General features: G+C 44.1%; 1 protein-coding gene across 1 annotated transcript in view; it reads right to left on the bottom strand.

The window, feature by feature from the left end:
- Window positions 1–11,779: 11,779 nt before the first annotated feature.
- LOC126278706 (odorant receptor Or2-like) overlaps window positions 11,780–20,890 on the bottom strand; it is a 66,061-nt gene continuing 56,950 nt past the window's right edge. The window contains exon 6 of the mRNA XM_049978979.1: window positions 11,780–11,836. Within this exon, the coding sequence (XP_049834936.1) occupies window positions 11,780–11,836 (57 nt within the window). The remainder of the gene's footprint in view (window positions 11,837–20,890) is intronic.

Below are 20,890 nucleotides of genomic sequence, written 5' to 3'. Positions count from 1 at the left end.
TCTTCCGTCGAATATTTGTTCTGTTACCAAAATTTTCTATGCAGTTACTTTTAATGCTGCAGGTACCTGTGCATAATTTGTGACTGCAGTTGTTTGAGATGTCCACTCGTCCTCAACTCAGCTGCATACTGCGTTATTCTTTGCAGCACTATCCACGTCTTTAACGAATTTCAAACTCGTCTTGTCCTTCCTCATGCTTCAGCATCCCACGTCCTTCCAAATTTGTTCTTCCGCACTGTTGTCCTAAAATTCAGTCTGCTCTTCATCTTTATGAAACTGACATCTGACAAGAGAATTGTCTAATTCGATATATCTATACCTACACTGAAATTTCTCACGCAGGTAGTATTCACAAAAAGAAATTTATTGTCAAAATTGTAGGCACATGTAAATTATTCAGAATCTTTATATGCTTTACTGAGAAGTAAGCGGTCTTTGAGTGTTGCTGTATTGCAAGATAGAGCACAGTAATTTTTTTTTTCTTTCCCACATCAGCACAGCTGTGCGTACGATCCGTTTTGCAGAATCTAAAGAAACAACATTAAATTTTATTCCATCTTCTTTTACATTCCATACACAGACTTATACTGATTATACAATTACAATGGAAAAACATCAGCTTAATATCTTCAATACTTTAGGAGGTAAAGATTTTACATAGTTGGTGGATGTTTTAAGGGGCTTGAATGGACCAGACTACAAAGGACCATGTTAACAAAAAAGGAAAAGCCAACCACCAAGAGACACACTAAAAACCTAAAAACCCCAGTCTAAACCCGTAGGCCAGAGGCCAGATTCAACACAGAAAGACACAAACCCTCACATCGAGCGATAAAAGCCGTTTGCGTGAATAAAACTCATAACTAACCCTGTCATTCCAGCATCATCTGTTAAAAGAGTAGGGAGCGTATCAGGCAGCGCCTGCGTGAACGCAGTTAAAACTGGACAGTGTAACGTTGCTCTTGGGGGCCCAAAAGAAAGAGAATTGTTATTTTATATTTTTTGAAAAAAAGTGAATATTTTGGTGGGTCACCTGGCAACAGAATCAGGGATTGATTACACTATTATTATAACATACGTTGAGCATTAAATACGTAGTTGGATTATTTTGAACAAGTGCAGCAGCTTGATTTATTTGAGATCGTTCGGAAGAAACATTATCATTTCCGAGCATTTTTATAGTCGCGATGTAGTCATACCCGGAACAACACAAAGGGACCAGAAGATTTATAGACTTTAAAAGAAATGCAACACTACACAATTAAAAAAAAGAACTGATTCAGAAATAACAGGAAAACTATAATGTTCCTTCTGCCTCATACTGTGTTCGGCCCATCAGAGTGATCGTAATTACTGGTGATGAAGTAACACAAAATAATTAACATTCAAGTAAATGAGGAGGTGGAAACCATCAAGGTTAATTTACTAAAATAAGCACACTTATCTTTAACTCACGTCTTTTAATGCTACGTACATTTTCATGTAAAGTTACAATAGTTGACCATTGTGGTTAAATACTTTATACATAACAGTCAAAATGTCCTCTTGATGCTCTCTGTTCGTAATCAGTTACAAGAAACTACATGCTTTCTGAGTGGAAAAATAACAATTAGCATATTTCCTGAATATTTTCACACAAAATATAAAACACCGATGCGGAACGCAGCAAGTACGCGTCCGCCTTTCATGGAACACTAACAGTAAAAGGTGAGGCGCCCAATGCCTCATTTGTCTTGAAACAACAGAATTCTTTTTATATCATTAATCGATACATGCACATAGAGATTTACAGGCAGCGCGCAAGAACGGCAAAGATAAATAATAATAGATTTTGTTGCTGCTATGCGTAGGTTTATTTCTTTTACTTTACAATTGTTAGATATATTTAAGCCATCAGGTGTTTACTTTTGAGCGTATATTAATGTTTGTAAGGCGAAAATTACTAATATTACAAGTCCAACAAAATGTGGACCTCCGTCAATGCTGGACCACAGCTACAGAGAGGTAAGTACTCGCGGCGCAATAAGTAACCGTGCATCAACAAGGTGTGTCCCATGCGTAGCCGGCAGAGTACAACAGAGTCCTTGCGAGAGGCCCGCAACGAAAAACGCCATACACTGGTAGCCTCCTTCACGACCTTAAGTTCGTTGGGTGAAGGCACTATGGGCCACTCATCAGACTAGGTACCAAGTACCTTCTGCCACAATACTGACTGGAGATCACACTCCAAAAGGCCAATCTCCAGGGCCAGTGTACTGACAGCCTGTTTGGCCAATGTGTCAACCCGTTCATTACCTGGGATGCAGACATCACCTGTGGTCCACATAAAGACCACGGATCGGCCCCAGCGGGCAAGAGTATGGATGGACTCCTGGATATCCATCACCAGACAAGAGTGAGGGAAACACTGGTCGATAGCTCGTAAACCACTCTGGCAGTCACTACAGATAACGAAGGCCCCACCTGAGCAGGAGCGGATATACTCTAGGGCATGAGAGACTGCTACCAGCTCTGCAATGAAACCACTGCAGCCAGCCAGCAATGAGCGTTGTTCAGAGTGATTCCCAACAGTAATAGCATGACAATCTCGACCAGCAACCATCAAACATCAGTATAGACCACGTCAGAGCCGTGAAACGCGCAAGGATGGAAAGAAAGCGGTGGCGGAGGGCCTCAGGAAAGAGTGAGTCCTTCAGGGCCTGTGTAAAATGCAGCCAAAGGCGTGAGTGGGGCACAGACCACGGGGATGTATGTAAATGGGCCTGGAAAAGAGGTGGGAGAGGGGAAAACTGAAGCCTAGAGAGAAGAGCTCGTACACGAACCATGATCGTACACCCTGACCGGGGCCGCCATCCTGGAAGATGGACGACCGAGTTGGGGAACAGGGGACAGTAATTTGGATGCCCGGGCAAGCTACAAACATCTGCAGCATAAGCGGCTAGTAGTCGTTGGCGCTGGATCCTTAATGGACGGACACCAGCCTCGACAAGTATGCTATTGACAGGGCTTGTGCAGAAAGCTCCAGTTGTGAGTCAGACCCCACAATGAAGTATGGGGTCAAGCAACCTCAATGTGGAAGGAGATGCCAAACGATAAGCCAGGCTCCCATAAGCGAGAAGGGACTGAATCAACACCTGATATAGTCATAGAAGGGTAGACCGATTGGCACCCCAGCTCGTTTGACTCAATCAACGAAGAGTGTTAAGATGTCACCAGCACGTTCATTTAAGCTGTCGAATACGAGGGAGACAAGTCAGCTGCGAATCAAAAAGCAATCTCAAAAACCGATGTCTGCCCCACAATAAGAGGTTCACCATCAAGATAAAGTAGTGGCTCAGGGTGAACAGAGCGACGCCGTCAGAAATGCGTGACGCAAATCTTGGCGGCCAAAAACTAAAAGCCGCGCGATACGGCCCAAGACTGTGCCTTGTGGATAGTGTCCTGCAGCTGCCGTTCAGCAACCATAATGCCAGTGGACCTATACTACAGGCAAAAGTCATCAGAATACAAAGAAGCTGATACGGACGTTCCCACCACTGCAGGTAGCCCATTGATAACAAGTAAAAAGAGCCAAATACTCAAGACTGAGCCTTGTGGGTCCCCATTCTACTGGACTCGGGAGGAACTATGGGAGGGACCAACTTGCACATCGAAGGAATAAAGCGAGAGAAAATTTTTGAATAAATATCGGGAGAGGGCCCCTAAAACTCCACCCATGGAGTGTGGTGAGGATGTGGTGTCGCCGTGTGGTATGATATGCCATCCGCTGGTCAAAACAGACGGCAACCAGATGATGACGATGGACAAAGGCCATACAGATGGCAGACCAGGCTCTCGGTGGCAGAGCGGCCCTTCTTGAACCTACCCTGAGATGGAGAGAGAAGGCCTGAGACTCAAGCAGACATCTCAACCTCCAGCTCACCATATGTTCGAGTAACTTGCACAGAATGTTTGTGAGGCTAATGGGGTGGTTGCTGTCCACGTCCAATGGGTTCTTGCCAGGCTTCAACACTGGTATGATAACGCTTTACCGCCACTGAGATGGAAACTCACCTTCAACCCAGACACAGCTGAAAAGGTCTAGGAGGCGCCGCTGGCAGGCTACCAAGAGTTGTTTGAGCATCTGATAGTGGATGCAATCAGGCCCAGGAGCCAAATCAAGGCAAGAAGAGAGGGCACTTTGGAATTCCCACTTACTGAATGGAGCATTGTACGATTTGGGGTGGCGCATACGGAATTAAAGGCTCTGATATTCCAACCGCTCCTTCAGGGACTGGAAGGCCAGTGGGTAATTTGTAGAAGCAAAACTCTGAGAATAATGCTCTGCTACGAGTTCTGCAATCGTGTCGGATTCAGTACAGACTGCTCCATACAGGGTAAGTCCTGGTACACTGACAGGGGTCCAACAGCCACAGAGTCGCCTAATCTTGGCCCAAACCTGCGACAGTGTTGTACGGATGCCAATGGTGGAGACATACTTTTCCCAGCACTCCTGCTTCCATTGGCAAATAAGGCGTTGGGCTCGGGCACAGAGCCACTTAAAAGCAATGAGGTGGTCCAGTGATGCACGGTTATGATGTTGGAATTCCCGCCTGCGATCTCTAATCACCTCAGCGATCTTGGTGACCATCAAGGCACAGTCCTTCATCTGGAAGAACAGGAAAATTCTGATTCCACTGCAGAAACAATGCCGTGGTTATCGAGTGAACCACCACATCATTGTCGTCAAGAGAAAGAGGCTCAATAGAGGCAATGGAGGCGAACAAGTCCCACTCAGCCTTATTCAAAGCCCATCTGGGGAGACGCCCAGGAGAGTGATGCTGCAGCAGTGACAGAAAGATCGAAAGTGGTCACTATCGCTCAAGTTGTCATGCACACTCCATTGAACAAATGGTAGATGGACAGGGCTGCAGACCGAAAGGTCGATGGATGAGTACATGCCATGTGGCACACTGAAATGTGTGGGGGCACCATCATTTAAAAGAGAAAGGTCGAGCTGTGCCAACACTTGCTCAACGACAGTGCCTCAGCCAATCCACCCCACAATTCATTATGGGCGTTAAAGTCGCCCAGTAACAGAAAAGAGGACAGCAGTTGCGCTGTAAACACAGCCAGAACATTCTGCAGGACATCACCATCTGCTGGAAGATAGGGATTGCAGACAGTGACAGTCTGAGGCGTCCACACACGAACAGCGACAGCCTCTAAAGGTGTTTGAAGAGGGACACACTTGCTGTAAAGAGAGTTAAGGATGTAGACACAGACTCCACCAGCTACCCACTCGTAAGCTGTCCAATTTTTATAACACCGCCGATAGCCATGGAGGGAGGGGTTCACAACGCTGGAAACCAAGTTTCCAGGAGAGCAGTGCAGAAGAAAGGGTGAAGGCTGATAATTTGTCGGAGCTCACCAAGGTGGTGGAAAAACCGCTGCAATTCCAATGGAGAATGACATTGTCTATGGCCGAAAAAGGCATAAAGGGGACGAGGAGGGAGATTACGCCACTGGGTCATCTACTGCCACCAAAGGAGAGCCTGAATCGAGAACCATTGCATCTGAGGCAGAGGCGAGATTTAGGTCTTTGGGGGGCGCCAAAGTCTGCAAATCGTCCTCAGATGCAGAACTGGTAGTAACAGGTGGCACAGAGGCAACCTGAACCTCTTCCTTCATACCCAGATTTTTCTTCTTTTTCTTCTTCTTCTTCTTCTTCTTTTTTAACTCCTGCTGCAGCTTTTGAGCAACCTGGAAGAGAGTCCCAGAAAGAGAGTCAGGGACAGATGATGATTGGGAAGTTCTGCGATCTGCTGTTTGTGGCTACTTGGGCCACTGAGTGATGTCAAATGTCATACTGGTGGATGCCTTAGAAAATAGAATTCCAAGAGACCCTTTCCACACGAGAGAAGCCAGAGGAAGCTGACACCTCCGGCAGGGGGCGGGGTCCGACGTTCCCGTCAATTTGGGGGGGGGGGGGGGGGGAGTTTGTCTCCCAAAGGAGGTACCTTGGGAGCACCAGAAGAAGCAGTGTCCCCCATCACGGACATAGGTGAAGAGTCAGGGCGGCTCTAAGGGACCACTGGAGGTTTATTAATGCAGTGACAGCCGTTGCCAACGAGGACAACGAAGTTGCAGTCGCAGCATATGAGGTAATCACCGAAACAGGATGAAATCTTTCCTATTTTCTGTTTGCATCTTCATAGGATGGCGTGTCCAGGGTTTTTATTTCCATGATTCGTCGCTCCATATGGACAATAGGGCAGTCAGGCGAACAGGAGGAGTGGTGCTCCCCGCAGATGACACAAGTGGGAGGCGGCACACATGGAGCACCCAGGTGCAGAGGACGACAGCAATCTCTGCATGCAGCACTGGACATGCATGATGACATTTGTCCAAACTTCCAACCCTTGAAACACAACATAGGGGGCATGACGTGTGGTTTCACGACACAACGGTAAACCATCACGTTGACCTTTTCAGGCAACGAATCACCCTCAGAGGCCAAGATGAAGGCACCGGTAGCAACCCTGTCGTCTTTGGGCCCCCTACACACGCGCTGGACGAGGTGGACACCCTGTCACTCTAAGTTGGCGCGTATCTCCTCATCCGACTGCAAATGAAGATCGCAATGGAAAATAAGACCCTGAACCAAGTTAAGGCCTTTATGGGGAGTAATCGACATGGGGATATCTCCCAGCTTGTCACAGGCGAGCAACGCCCTCGACTGGGCTGGGGGAGGCTACTTGGATTGAAATCGCCCTGCTGCGCATTTTAGACAACGCCGCTTCTTTCCCAAATCTATCTTCAAGGTGGTCAATTAAAAACTGGGGTTTCGTTGTCTGAAAGGTCTCTTCGCCTGTCCTGCAGCTAACTAGGTAAAGAGGCGAATACGGCTCACGAGACCGAGCAACCCTGAGGTCCTCCCAAGCGTGGCCAGAGAGGGGAACGATCGGGAATCATAGGTCGCACCATCAAATCCGTCTCGAACGCGCTTCGATACTGCTGGGGCCGAACGGCCACCAGCTTGATTTGTTTTAACCCGTTTCATTGTGGGTAATCCGCTCTGATGCCACTAATTTCGACTAGGGGCTCTCCCATGGGCGCCACCGAGCCTCAGCAAGGGCCACCTGGCGGGATGGCCATTGCAGGGAGTCCTGGTGCTCCTGAAGGATGGGCACCTACTCCTTGGTATACGTGGGGAGGTCTCTCTCAGCTGTGGCATCAGCAGTGTTGTCACGGGGCCACATGACAACCCCACCACGACGGAGTGGTTACCGCGCTGGATTTCGGGTGTCGAAATGGTCCAGAATTTTCGAGGGCGCGATGGATGGTATGGCGCAGGAGACGAGAGGTAGGTAACACCCAGAAGACGTTGAGTGCAGAGCCCGCCACACGACAGTAAGTAGCATGCCAGATCTTGGTGCATGATGTAAAAAAAAAAAAATTAAAATCGCCTAAGGCGTCGTTCCCCAAATGGCACGCACTAGCAACAGAAATTAGGAAAAGATGGAAGTCAAACCCGAGAGGGGACCAACACATAAAGGCCAAGACGTTGGAGACTCCTTCTAGTCGTATCGCGTTTCGTGAAAATTTGGACGAGAACTTTTCTGACCGCTGAATGACTTTATGTAGTAACTCGAGAAAAGCTGTGTGTCAGCTACAGAATAGGATGTGAAAATAATTATGTTGAGATTGATAAACTCCTGGTGGCTTTCGTGTGCAGAACGTGTGAGGAAAACAATAGCTAACGTGCACCAGAGATAGTTTAAAGGGTAAATACGGTCTTCATAACCGATTGCAACTTGTTTTAGGGAAAATAATATCTAATTAGTTGCCATCCAACATTTTCAGGCAAGTTATTTAGTATCTCGTGTGACAAAAATTTTTACGAACTTAACAAAGGCTGCTTTCAAGTTCGAGTTATGCGGCATTTGTTTTGTAAGTATTTACTAGATGTTATTTCTTCGCTGCTTTTCATCGGCTAAACACTAATATCCATGTTACATATAGTAGTCTTATGTAACTTCTCGGTCAGTTTTTACTTAACAAGATCTCTGTATCACCAAGCTCTTTGATGTGACATCTGTGTAAGTGTTTTGTTCATTATTTATGAAAATTTATGTAATTGTAATGTTTGGATATAATTGCAAAAGCAAAGTGCTCTTAAAGAACAGAAAAGTTAAAACCTTACTAGTGATACTAGTTTGTGCTTAGGGCATGTAGGTTTATACAGGGTGTTTCAAAAATGACCTTTATATTTGAAACGACAATACAAACTAAACGAGCAGCGATAGAAATACACCGTTTGTTGCAATATACTTGGGACAACAGTACATTTTCAGGCAGACAAACTTTCGACATCACAGTATTTACAATTGTCAACAACAGATGGCGCTGCGGTCTGGGAAACACTATAGTACGATATTTTCCACATATCCACCATGAGTAGCAATAATATGGCGTAGTCTCTGAATGAAATTTGACAACGTGTCTGGCGGAATGGCTTCACATGCAGATGAGATGTACTGCTTCAGCTGTTCAATTGTTTCTGGATTCTGGCAGTACACCTGGTCTTTCAAGTGTCCCCACAGAAAGAAGTCACAGGGGTTCATGTCTGGCGAATAGAGAGGCCAATCCACGCCGCCTCCTGTATGTTTCGGATAGCCCAAAGCAATCACACGATCATTGAAATATTCATTCAGGAAATTAAAGACGTCGGCAATGCGATGTGGCCGTGCACCATCTTGCATAAACCACGAGGTGTTCGCAGTGTCGTCTAAGGCAGTTTGTACTGCCACAATTTCACGAAGAATGTCCAGATAGCGTGATGCAGTAATCGTTTCGGATCTGAAAAATGGGCCAATGATTCCTTTGGAAGAAATGGCGGCCCAGACCAGTACTTTTTGAGGATGCAGGGACAATGGGACTGCAACATGGGGCTTTTCGGTTCCCCATATGCGCCAGTTCTGTTTATTGACGAAGCCATCCAGGTAAAAATAAGCTTCGTCAGTAAACCAAATGCTGCCCACATGCATATCGCCGTCATCAATCCTGTGAACTATATCGTTAGCGAATGTCTCTCGTGCACCAATGGTAGCGGCGCTGAGGGGTTGCCGCGTTTGAATTTTGTATGGGTAGAGGTGTCAACTCGGGCGCATGAGACGATACGTGGACGTTGGCGTCATTTGGACCGCAGCTGCAACATGGCGAACGGAAACCCGAGGCCACTGTTGGATCACCTGCTGCACTAGCTGCGCGTTGCCCTCTGTGGTTGCCGTACACAGTCGCCCTACCTTTCCAGCACGTTCATCCGTCACGTTCCCAGTCCGTTGAAATTTTTCAAACAGATCCTTTATTGTATCGCTTTTCGGTCCTTTGGTTACATTAAACCTCCATTGAAAACTTTGTCTTGTTGCAACAACACTGTGTTCTAGGCGGTGGAATTCCAACACCAGAAAAATCCTCTGTTCTAAGGAATAAACCATGTTGTCCACAGCACACTTGCACGTTGTGAACAGCACACGCTTACAGCAGAAAGACGACGTACAGAATGGCGCACCCACAGACTGCATTGTCTTCTATATCTTTCACATCACTTGCAGCGCCATCTGTTGTTGAAAATGGTAACTACTGTAATTTCGAAAGTTTGTCCGCCTGAAAATGTACTGTTGTCCCAAGCATATTGCAACAAACGGTGTATTTCTATCGCTGCTCGTTTAGTTTTTATTGCCGTTTCAAATATACCGGTCATTTTTGAAACACCCTGTAACAACGTAAAAGGTGGGGGCAGAAAATCCTTCTCAATAGAACTGGCTAGGCGCGAACAGAAATGGTGGATCTGACGGTCGAAATGTGTGGCATGAGTCAGTCAGTGGCTAGCACGCAAATGTGCGCATCTTGTGAATTGAACGAGGTGAGAACACCTGCAATATTATATTACATAGCCTCGGATATTGACGTAATTTGACTTAGTATTCATGGCATTCTTTGGCTGGCTCTGTGATACGAAAAATCAATTCTAAGAAGAGAATTTTCCGAGATAGTTATACTGCAATACCCATGCATACTTTATTGCCTTTTTTGAAAAAAAAAACGGGGGACCGATATTGACATCACCTTCATCTCAAATTACCAGCTGAGTGTTGCATGGACCAGTTATGCGGTTTCTTTTTCAATAAAAAGTGCTTATTATTTCATGAGTTATTTAGTTATTTGTGTTTCTGATTTGTTCAACCTTGATCCGAGTGTAATGAGGGATTAGTTTCTGGTCCCCACATTAATCATTCAGCCAGTTTTAAATTTCATATGTGTATTACAATAACAGTAAGTAAAAAGTACCACTTTTATTCTTATAAGATGTGTGTACTGCAGTATGAAAATACCTGCAACTCATACAACTGTAATAGATTCAGGTTTCACAATTCGCATTTGAGGTAAATATTATTCCTTTAGAATAGAAACAGAAATCAATAAAAAAATACTGTTACTTGAAAACTATTTGAATGGCAGTAATTTCCAATAACTAAACTGAGGATAGTGCCCCTTTCCCAAGTTAGTACTGCTCCATCACTAATAATCATTAATCTATAATGATCATTACCTTCCTGACGTATCGTACAGGTAGTAAACGTACTACTAAGACCAATTTGTTGCCTAAACGTATTTATACTCCTCATACGTAGTTCATGTCAAACCACTGGTACATTACTCCCTAAATCGAGCTTCTACATTTTATATTATCACAGAGTTTCTGTATCAAGTTCATCCCTGTAGTTATTTGCTTTATGTACCTTGATTCTGTTTGTACAACTTTGCCTGAGTGGCCTATCAACCGTTTATTTTTACGTAATTACAGTTTATCTGCTTACTAATAAGACCTGGGTTCGATCACCATTTGTTCTGCTATGGCTTCCTTTTAACAGAAATCGTTAGAGAAACGAAAATAATCCGATGCATTAATCACTGTACACACAATCACGCTCAACGAAGCTGTCGACTAGTTATATATTATCTCCATGTATTTCAGCGACAACGTTGTATCTCATCTACATAAACTAGTTGAAAACATGCTAGGAAATTTTAAGACGTAAGTACCGAAATTTGGAAACTGTATGTAGATGTCTATATGGGGATAGAAGCAAAGGCCACTAATAAAAAAAAAGTGCAGTTAACGGTTTTGCCTGATAAGTGACGTTCTAGCTCTCTTGGCAGTCATGTTTATTCTTCTTACAAACGCAATATGATCATATATAGAAGGAGCGGCCCGGTTAAAAACTTCTTTCTAGTACAAAAAGTGCAGAATGATCTATCGAATTACATGTGCACTTAGTTACTCAACATTTAATACAGTTTCAAAGTGCTATTAGATACTCAATGTCAACATATAGCCCAGTATTAACAAAGTCAAAATTTATCAAATACGTATCTATTTGAGCCACCGCGGGCACAGGCGATAGGGCGCCTGCAGGGACTTATCCCTTGCACGCCCCCCGTGTCACCCACATTCCCAACACGTCCACACCACTACATTCGTAGTGCGCCTAATAGATGTTTGTAAACATCCCTGCAAGCGCACTATCCTCCGTGCCCTCGGTGGCTCAGATGGATAGAGCATCTGCCATGTAAGCAGGAGGTCCAGCTCGGGGCACACATTTTCAACATGTCCCCAATAAAGTACATGAACGCCTGTTTGCATCTAAGGTGTCCATTTAATTATCATTTCATTCCTTCATTAAACGTGTGCTGTACAAGAGACGTGAACATAAAATCAGTATCTAAACCATGTCTATTCTTCTTTGAAATTCCGAAGAATGGCGAAGAATGAGTAAGACACATTTATGATCTGAAACAGAAAACGCACATTAACAGTATCTTTAAAATATGAACTAGGAAAAACAGAGAAATCTTTTATATCGATGAGTACTCTGATCCACAATTCAAGTTTCAACCGATACTATTGATACAGTCGCCGAAAAATCTAAGATGATGTTGGTAGAAATTTTGAAACATGCAAGATGGGGTAACAAGGAAACAAAAATATCAAGTTAGCAGCGGTGGGAATTGAAAATTGCAAGGTATATGTGGCGAAAATTTTGTTTTATAAATGAAGTATGGCGTTGTCAGTCAATTTAAAAATTGAGGAGGGCCGAACTAACCCATACGAGGTCAGTACCCTCCTTTACAGACGTTCTGAGTGTCGTGTGAAAATGAAGCCATCAATTACTTGAGTTGCATAAAAATGGCATGAAGTTCGACATCATATACTGTTTTCGGAAAAATCTTTGTGAACTCTGCTGGGATTGGCGATATGTTTGGAGATATACATGAATACCTCTGTTCTTCATCGGTGCAGTATAAAAAATTAAGCAGTCAATCATTTGAGCTGCTTAATGATATTCAGGTAACTACTGAAATACACTCCTGGAAATTGAAATAAGAACACAGTGAATTCATTGTCGCAAGAAGGGGAAACTTTATTGACACATTCCTGGGGTCAGATACATCAAATGATCACACTGACAGAACAACAGGCACATAGACACACGCAACAGAGCATGCACAATGTCGGCACTAGTACAGTGTATATCCACCTTTCGCAGGAATGCAGGCTGATATTCTCCCATGGAGACGATCGTAGAGATGCTGGATGTAGTCCTGTCGAACGGCTTGCCATGCCATTCCCACCTGGCGCCTCAGTTGGACCAGCGTTCGTGCTGGACGTGCAGACCGCGTGAGACGACGCTTCATGCAGTCCCAAACATGCTCAATGGGGGACAGATCCGGAGATCTTGCTGGCCAGGGTAGTTGACTTACACCTTCTGGAGCACGTTGGGTGGCACGGAATACATGCGGACGTGCATTGTCCTGTTGAAACAGCAAGTTCCCTTGCCGGTCTAGGAATGATAGAACGATGGGTTCGATGACGGTTTGGATGTACCGTGCACTATTCAGTGTCCCCTCGACGATCACCAGAGGTGTACGGCCAGTGTAGGAGATCGCTCCCCACACCATGATGCCGGGTGTTGGCCCTGTGTGCCTCGGTCGTATGCAGTCCTGATTGTGGCGCTCACCTGCACGGCGCCAAACACGCATACGACCATCATTGGCACCAAGGCAGAAGCGACTCTCATCGCTGAAGACGACACGTTTCCATTCGTCCCTCCATTCACGCCTGTCGCGACACCACTGGAGGCGGGCTGCACGATGTTGGGGCGTGAGCGGAAGACGGCCTAACGGTGTGCGGGACCGTAGCCCAGCTTCATGGAGACGGTTGCGAATGGTCCTCGCCGATACCCCAGGAGCAACAATGTCCCTAGTTTGCTGGGAAGTGGCGGTGCGGTCCCCTACGGCACTGCGTAGGATAATACGGTCTTGGCGTGCATCCGTGCGTCGCTGTGGTCCGGTCCCAGGTCGACGGGCACGTGCACCTTCCGCCGACCACTGGCGACAACATCGATGTACTGTGGAGACCTCACGCCCCACGTGTTGAGCAATTCGGCGGTACGTCCACCCGGCCTCCCGCATGCCCACTATACGCCCTCGCTCAAAGTCCGTCAACTGCACATACGGTTCACGTCCACGCTGTCGCGGCATGCTACCAGTGTTAAAGACTGCGATGAAGCTCCGTATGCCACGGCAAACTGGCTGACACTGACGGCGGCGGTGCACAAATGCTGCGCAGCTAGCGCCATTCGACGGCCAACACCGCGGTTCCTGGTGTGTCCGCTGTGCCGTTCGTGTGATGATTGCTTGTACAGCTCTCTCGCAGTGTCCGGAGCAAGTATGGTGGGTCTGACACACCGGTGCCAATGTGTTCTTTTTTCCATTTCCAGGAGTGTATGTTTGCCAGTGGATTAAGTACATAAACGCGAAACGCTCACACATACACACACACACACACACACACACACACACACACACACACAAACACTCACTCACACATAAAATAATGTTCATAGCATGACCTTAGGGTTAAGCTGCACTAGCGAATGTTCCAAAATTACATCTGTGTACCTTACGTGGCGTAAGGCACAACAGAGTCTCAGATTACTTATTTTGAGTATCTAAGTTGTTCTATGATGTTTCTCAAGTGTCATAAAGCTAAATCAACCCTTAAAATGTCTGCAAAAATGCATCACAAAATATGTGTGCATATGATGATTGCATATGGTGCCACAGTGATATTTTTCACTTTTCCACATACAGCACAAGTACACACACACACACACACACACACACACACACACACACACACACACACAAATGCTACACACTGTACTCTAAGGTGTGATAGGAGTAGAACTCAGGTCGGGAGATCTGAAATTTTGGGCTCATACACACACAAATAGTACACACTCTACTCTAAGGTGTGATTGGAGTAGAGCTCAGGTTGATGGATCTGCAACTGTGGGCCCAATTTAACAACCAATTTGTTAAATATGAAACATTCTTCATAACAGAAGAACAACATTTATACAGAACTGAATTTGCAGCTCTGCATAGTCCTGTTAAAATTGTTTCAGCTCAATGAAATATGTGTCGACGAAACGATTAAATCCCATAATTGTTCAAATAAAAATACTATGTTATTTTCTTGTTTGAGAGTGTCTCATTTATGTATTGTACATAAGATTTTATTGAGATATAGGTTGTCCTGTGGTTAGTTAGTAGTAGCTTGTCATTCTGATGGTCACAGGAGAAGCTTTGGCCAATGTCAGGCTGTATGGTATATGTATGATCTTAATAAAGTCTGTGTGTTGTCTTATTGTCTGATGGTTAATCTCAGAGGCTATATTTATTATTTCTTCCTATCTGTGACCGAGGGCTACATATTGAAGGTATTATTGTTGTTGCCCAACAGTGTGTACTGGTGTAAAATTGCTTTTAACACTGTTTCGTTGAATTCTGATTCATTGCGTTGATGCCATTTTTAATTGTCACTCTCTTGTTTGATCTCTTATTTCAAGAATTACATTGTGCCATAAATGAATCTCTTTTAATTGTTGCTATTGTATTAAAAAGATTTTATGTTTTATAAATTAGTTGTTAAATTAAGCATATAGCTGCACAACACCGCACCCCCAAATCCCACGTTACAGTTAAACGTTGTTAGTTGCAACAGGCATAAGGGGTGCTATTTCAATGTTACACATTTAGCGATTTTGACTGATATAAAGTCCAGCTGCAGTGTTCTTCTTCAGCATGTCAGTGTAGATGTTGGCTCAGAAGAAGCTCAGAGAAAAATATTTCTAATTCACATATTTATATTGTGTATGAAATTCGACCCCGCAATTTTCGTTTGTTTGAGGCCACCTGTAATAGACTCCTTTCCCAATCTCTAATTTTATATTCGCATACTTTACTGTTAGCGTTGCTTCTGTGTAATGTTTGGTTAATTGTATCCGTTACCCATTTGTATTGTGATACACTGAAATTTCGAACTTTCCCAGATGTCACGATATTTTCCACAATCGTCACTTGTAGGCTTAAATTAATTTGTGCTCATTTAAAATTTTTGATAACAGTGGGTCTATCTTCGTTCAAAACAATCGTTCTCTACTTTAATTGTATAATTACGTGAAACATGGGTTATCTTTGAGAAATTTTGGGACGCTACAAGGACTATATGTCCATAAGTCATCAGCGCAAGTGATTTGGATATGCAAGATATTTCATAGCAACGGAGCGTTTGTGGTTCACAGCTACTGTCAAAGAATATATCACACATGAATATCTTAGTATATCAACGTAGATAATTAGGTATTTTTGAATACTTTTGATAGGTACCATTGTATTGTGCAGGTATTAATTTTTAGTAATTTGTTTTTTTTTTAATTTAGTTACTGGAACAGATATTCTAACATATTGTATTCCATCTATTTTTCCTATTAAGATATATTATGTTGGAAGAGCTCCTGAGGGTTATGCACTGATGCTACCATTACCAAAGTTACCTTGTGTGCTATGCTCCTGTCGATCCTGTGTCCTCTGCATAAAGTACGGGATCTGTCATTACTCGTCCACTTGACTATGAGTGTCGTCTCAGTGATAGAGCCAGATGTCCTGTACAGGCTGGTTGGGGGACAGGGAGGACTCAAGGTGTTGCACCGATCCCCCTAACCAACAGGTTTCTGGTGCTGTCTTTTACTGAAACTGAAACTGAGGCAGTGGAACTCACTTCACTTGTTTTGGGAAGACCTGTTTTCTCTGCTTTCAAGAGGAGGCAAACGCTAAAGCTTATGGGGCCTACTAATCGTCGCCAGTTCAAAATGATTGTATCCCTAAGAGAAATGGCAACAAGGGACAGGAACGTACATCTGGTGCACTCGGTCTGTATGCCTGGGGGCCTCATTCAACATGTTGAAGATGCTATTCCGGCAGCCACTGAGGGAACAGGATACAACCAAGTGCAGACTGTGACGCACCTTGGAACAAATGATACCTGTCGTCTAGGATCTGAGGTTACAGTTGGATCATTTTAGCGTCTGGTAGAGAAGGTTGAGGAGACCAGCCTTGCACATGAACTTTAAAACGGTGCTCACAATTAACAGCATTGTTCCCAAAACTGATCGTGGCCCTTTTGTTCTGAGTCGAGTGGAAGGACTGAATCAGAGACCCCAAGGGTACTGTGGCAAACTAGGCGGCGACTTCCTCAACTTGCGGCAAATAGTTGAGAATTGTAGGGTTCTCCAAAATGGGTTAGGTGTGCACTACAAATCGAAGGTTGCTACTCAGGTAGCTAACTGCATGTGGCAATGCACCCAACGGTCGTTTTAGGTAAGGAGACTCTCCATCCAATCCAGATAACGATAGCTGCGGGAAACCCAGAAGAGTCAGAGCTCTCACAGGTGAGAGTATTAAAATTCTAATAGTTAACTACCAAAATATTCGCAACAAAGTCCCAGGGTTTGAAGTTGGGTTGGGTTGTTTCGGGGGAATAGACCAAACTGCGAGGTCACTGGTCTCATCGCATTAGGGAAGGACAGGGAAGGAAGTCGGCCGTGCCCTTCCAAAGGAACCATCCCGGCATTTGCCTGGAGCGATTTAGGGAAATCACGGAAAACCTAAATCACAATGGCCGGACGTCGTCCTGCAGAATGGGAGTCCAGAGTGCTAACCACTGCGAGAGTTTGAAGTGCTTCTGAAGAGCTGTGAAGCTGGTTGGAACGTGAAACTGACAGCAGTGGGAGAATTTTAGCGTCTATCGAAATGATAGGCATATGGGAAATGCAGACAGACAAGAATAGACGAAAACTTTAGAGAAAACCGCAGTTCACTTGCACGTAATTTCCCATCGTCGCTGAAGACTTTAATCACACAGCAGTCAACTCGAAAACTACAGTTTTGTTAGTGGTGTGCGTGATAGGACAACCTGTGAAACATTAGTATACGCCTTTTCTGAACCCTACTCATGATGAAAATAGACCTGAGCTTTTTTAGAATGTCCACAACGAAACTGGTATCACTGACCATGACACAGTTGTGACAACAATTATTACCAACGTACACACTACAATTAAAACAAGTAGATAGATATACACGTTTAGTAAACAAGATACAAAATCAGTAATCTCATATCTCAGTGAAGAACTTGAAACTTTCAGCAGGTGAATGTAGAGAAACTATGGCTGAAGTTTAAAAGAAAAATTGATCAAGCACTGGATAAATATTTGCCCAGTAGAACGGTTCATAGTGGGATAGACCTTCCTTGGAATACAGTCGCTGTAAAGAAATTTCTACAGGAACAGAGGTTTCTGTATGATGTGGGTAAACACAGTGTAGAGATGCTGAATGAAACGCATTTGGTTGTCAAGAGAGCAGTGTGTGACGCCTTCTGTGAATATTGTGACAGAATATTGTCACATGATCTTTCATAAAGACCAGAGAAATTGTGGTCATATGCTAAGCGTATTGCTGGCGCCAGAGGTAGTGTCCAGTTCCTAAGGAATGACACAGGAGCTGACATTGAGGGTAGCAAAGCAAATGTGAAACTCTTAACTCGGTTTTCCAATGTTCCTTCAGACAGGAAAACCCATTAGAACTACCACAATATAATCCTCGTAAAACTAAAAAATGAGCGAAGTAAGTTTTAGTGTCAGTGGTGTTGGCAAATAGCTCATTTCATTAAAATTAACGAAGCTCCAGGGCCGGATGTAGTCCCTGTCAGATTCTACACTGAATTTGCGGCTGAGGTAGACCCTCTTCCCACTATAATCTATCGCAGACTCAGTTCTTGGAAAAAAGTACAAGTCACACCCGTCCAGCAGACGGATAGTAGAAGTGATCCACAAAACTACCGTCAGCGATTTGTTGTAGACCTTTAGAATACATTCTGTGCTCTCGAACAGAATGACATTCTGCATGCCAAGCAGCATGGATTCCGAAAACATCGATGATGTAAAATCCAACTCTCATTTTTCTCAGATGAGATACCGAAAATTTTGGATCAAGGTTGGCAGGTAGATGCACTATTTCTTGATTTCCGACAAGCATTTGAATCAGTAGCACACATACGCTTATCGTCAAGAGTTGAATGATATGGGGTATCAGCGGAATTTCGTGACTGGATTGAGGACTTTTTGGTAGAGAGGACGCAGCATGTTATCTTGGATGTAGACCCATCGTCAGATGAATAAGTAACTTCGGTGGTGCCCCATGGAAGTATGTTGGGACCCTTGCTGCTCATGTTCTGTATTAATGACCTGCAGACAATATTAATAGCAACCTCAGGTTTTTTACTGATGGTGTAGTTACCTATAATGAGGTACTGTTTCGAAAGGAACTACATAAATATTCAGTCAGATCTTGACAAGATTTCTAAGTGCTGCACAGATTGGCAACTTGTTTTAAACGTTCAAAAATGTAAAACTGTGCACATCACAAAACGAAAACATGATACTACAATATCGGTGAGACACTACTGGATTCGAGCAACTCATACAAATACCTGGTTGAAACATTTTGTAGGGATATGAAATGGAATGATCACATAGGCTCAGTTATGGGTATTGCAGGAAGAAGACTTCCTTTTGCTGGTAGAATACTGGAGTAGAGCAATCAGCCTGCAAAGGAGATGGCATGCAAATCACTCGTGCGACCGGTTGTAGACTATTGCTCGAGTGAGCGGGACCCATACCAAATCGGACTGACAGGGGATATTGAACCCGTACACGGAAGGGCAGCACGAATGGTCACAGGTTTGTATGACCTGTGAGGGAGTGTCACAAAGATACTGAAGGAACTGAAGTGAAAGACTCTAGAGGATACGTTAACTTTCCCTAGAAAGTCTATTAACAAAATGTCAAGAACCCACTTTAAACGATTACTCAAGGGAAATATTACAACTCCCTCGCTCACATGCGGATCATGAGGATAAATTTAGAATAAATACTGCCGCCACAGAGGAATTCAAACAATCATTCTTCCCACGCTCCATACATGAATGTAACAGTAAGAAACCCAATAACGGTACAGTGAGGCATACCCTCTGACATGCACTTCACAGTGGTTTTCTGAGTATGCTTGTAGATTGATTCATGTAACTGGTCAAGTGTAACAACGGTATATTCACACCTGAAATATGTAAATTGTGCTGTCGTTTCATTCTGTGGCATATTTTTCATGATTCATTGAAAGAAACGTCATCATATGACTTTTCATAAGTTTTTCAGTAATATTCCTCCTTAGTAAGTACCCATTAAGGGTGAGGGATGGCGAATATATCGTGCTGTACTATATACAGTCAAAACCGCAGTGTTGGTAGCTTTCCGCAACAGTCCCACTTTCGGTACTGCCTTATGAATGAAAACCAAGTCTCCTGGTCTGTGCTTGGCTCTGTAGCTCCCTCAGTCCTTCTCCTGGGTGTTCATGTTCCATATGCCAGCTAAATGCCTTGTGTCTTCGATCAATGCGATGAGCTGCTTCACATATTCGTGCTAAGAATAGGCCAGTCGGGAACAGAAATAGTGTATCCATTGTCCAGTCTGTCTAGCAACCATGCAGCAGAAAGAACAGTGTCAAGCCTGTAGTGCCTTGCTTTGCAGTATGTGTGTGGGAATGTTATGAAGGACAGTTTCGTATCCAAATTTCTCTCTTCATTATCAGTGTAAATGTAGAGGCTATCTGCCGCACTTGTTAAAGTGTTCTCTAAAGAATTGTTATCATGTGGGCCATGTCGCAACGTGATATTACCTCTGATACTAAGCCCAACTGTAAAAGTTTCCCAGAATCAGAGATTAACACAGAGGATCCTTCATGTTTCAACGTGACGCCTTCTATAAGCTTCTTAATCATTTCCAGGTCTTCGTTACTTATCAAATATTTAGTGAGGCCAATACGGGAGGCAGACAGTGCAGAGTATTATCCATCGTTTCCCATTCGACGACTTCGGGATGTCGATTCCAGTTTGGTGGAATGGTGCTGCTGCAGGCGGGATTGGTACCAGAAGCCCCAGAAAAAATTTGGCATCTGCTCGTTGGCATGCCTTGCAGTCGATCACATTGTGTGAAATGGATTACTAAAGACTTGGCCAAAGATACACCTGTCCGATTCTGCCTAGAGGATTCGCGAGGTTGAGCAGATGTTGGAGCAGTGTGGAAAAAACTTCACAACGGTTGGCTGTAGATGAGCTGGGACGACAAGTAACAATTTGCGCGTCATTGGATGACTGTTCTTCTTTATAATGTTCCATTAAATAAATCTAACTCTCCTTTGGTCGGTTTGTTCTCCTTCAAGGCTTCTATGGTCTCCAGCAGCGCTATGTGTTCCCTCAGTTCAACAGTAACTTCATTTCATGCGGCGATAACTGAAAATTCATTTCAACTGGTGTGTTCTGCGGATTCCATATGTTTGCATCCGCTTTTGTATACCACTGTAATGTCGTACTCTTGAAGCCTCA

The sequence above is a fragment of the Schistocerca gregaria genome, chromosome 6 (genome assembly GCF_023897955.1).
Source record: "Schistocerca gregaria isolate iqSchGreg1 chromosome 6, iqSchGreg1.2, whole genome shotgun sequence".
NCBI lineage: Eukaryota > Metazoa > Arthropoda > Insecta > Orthoptera > Acrididae > Schistocerca > Schistocerca gregaria.
Note: the sequence above shows the minus strand (reverse complement) of the source record. Positions and strands in the feature narration are given on the sequence as shown.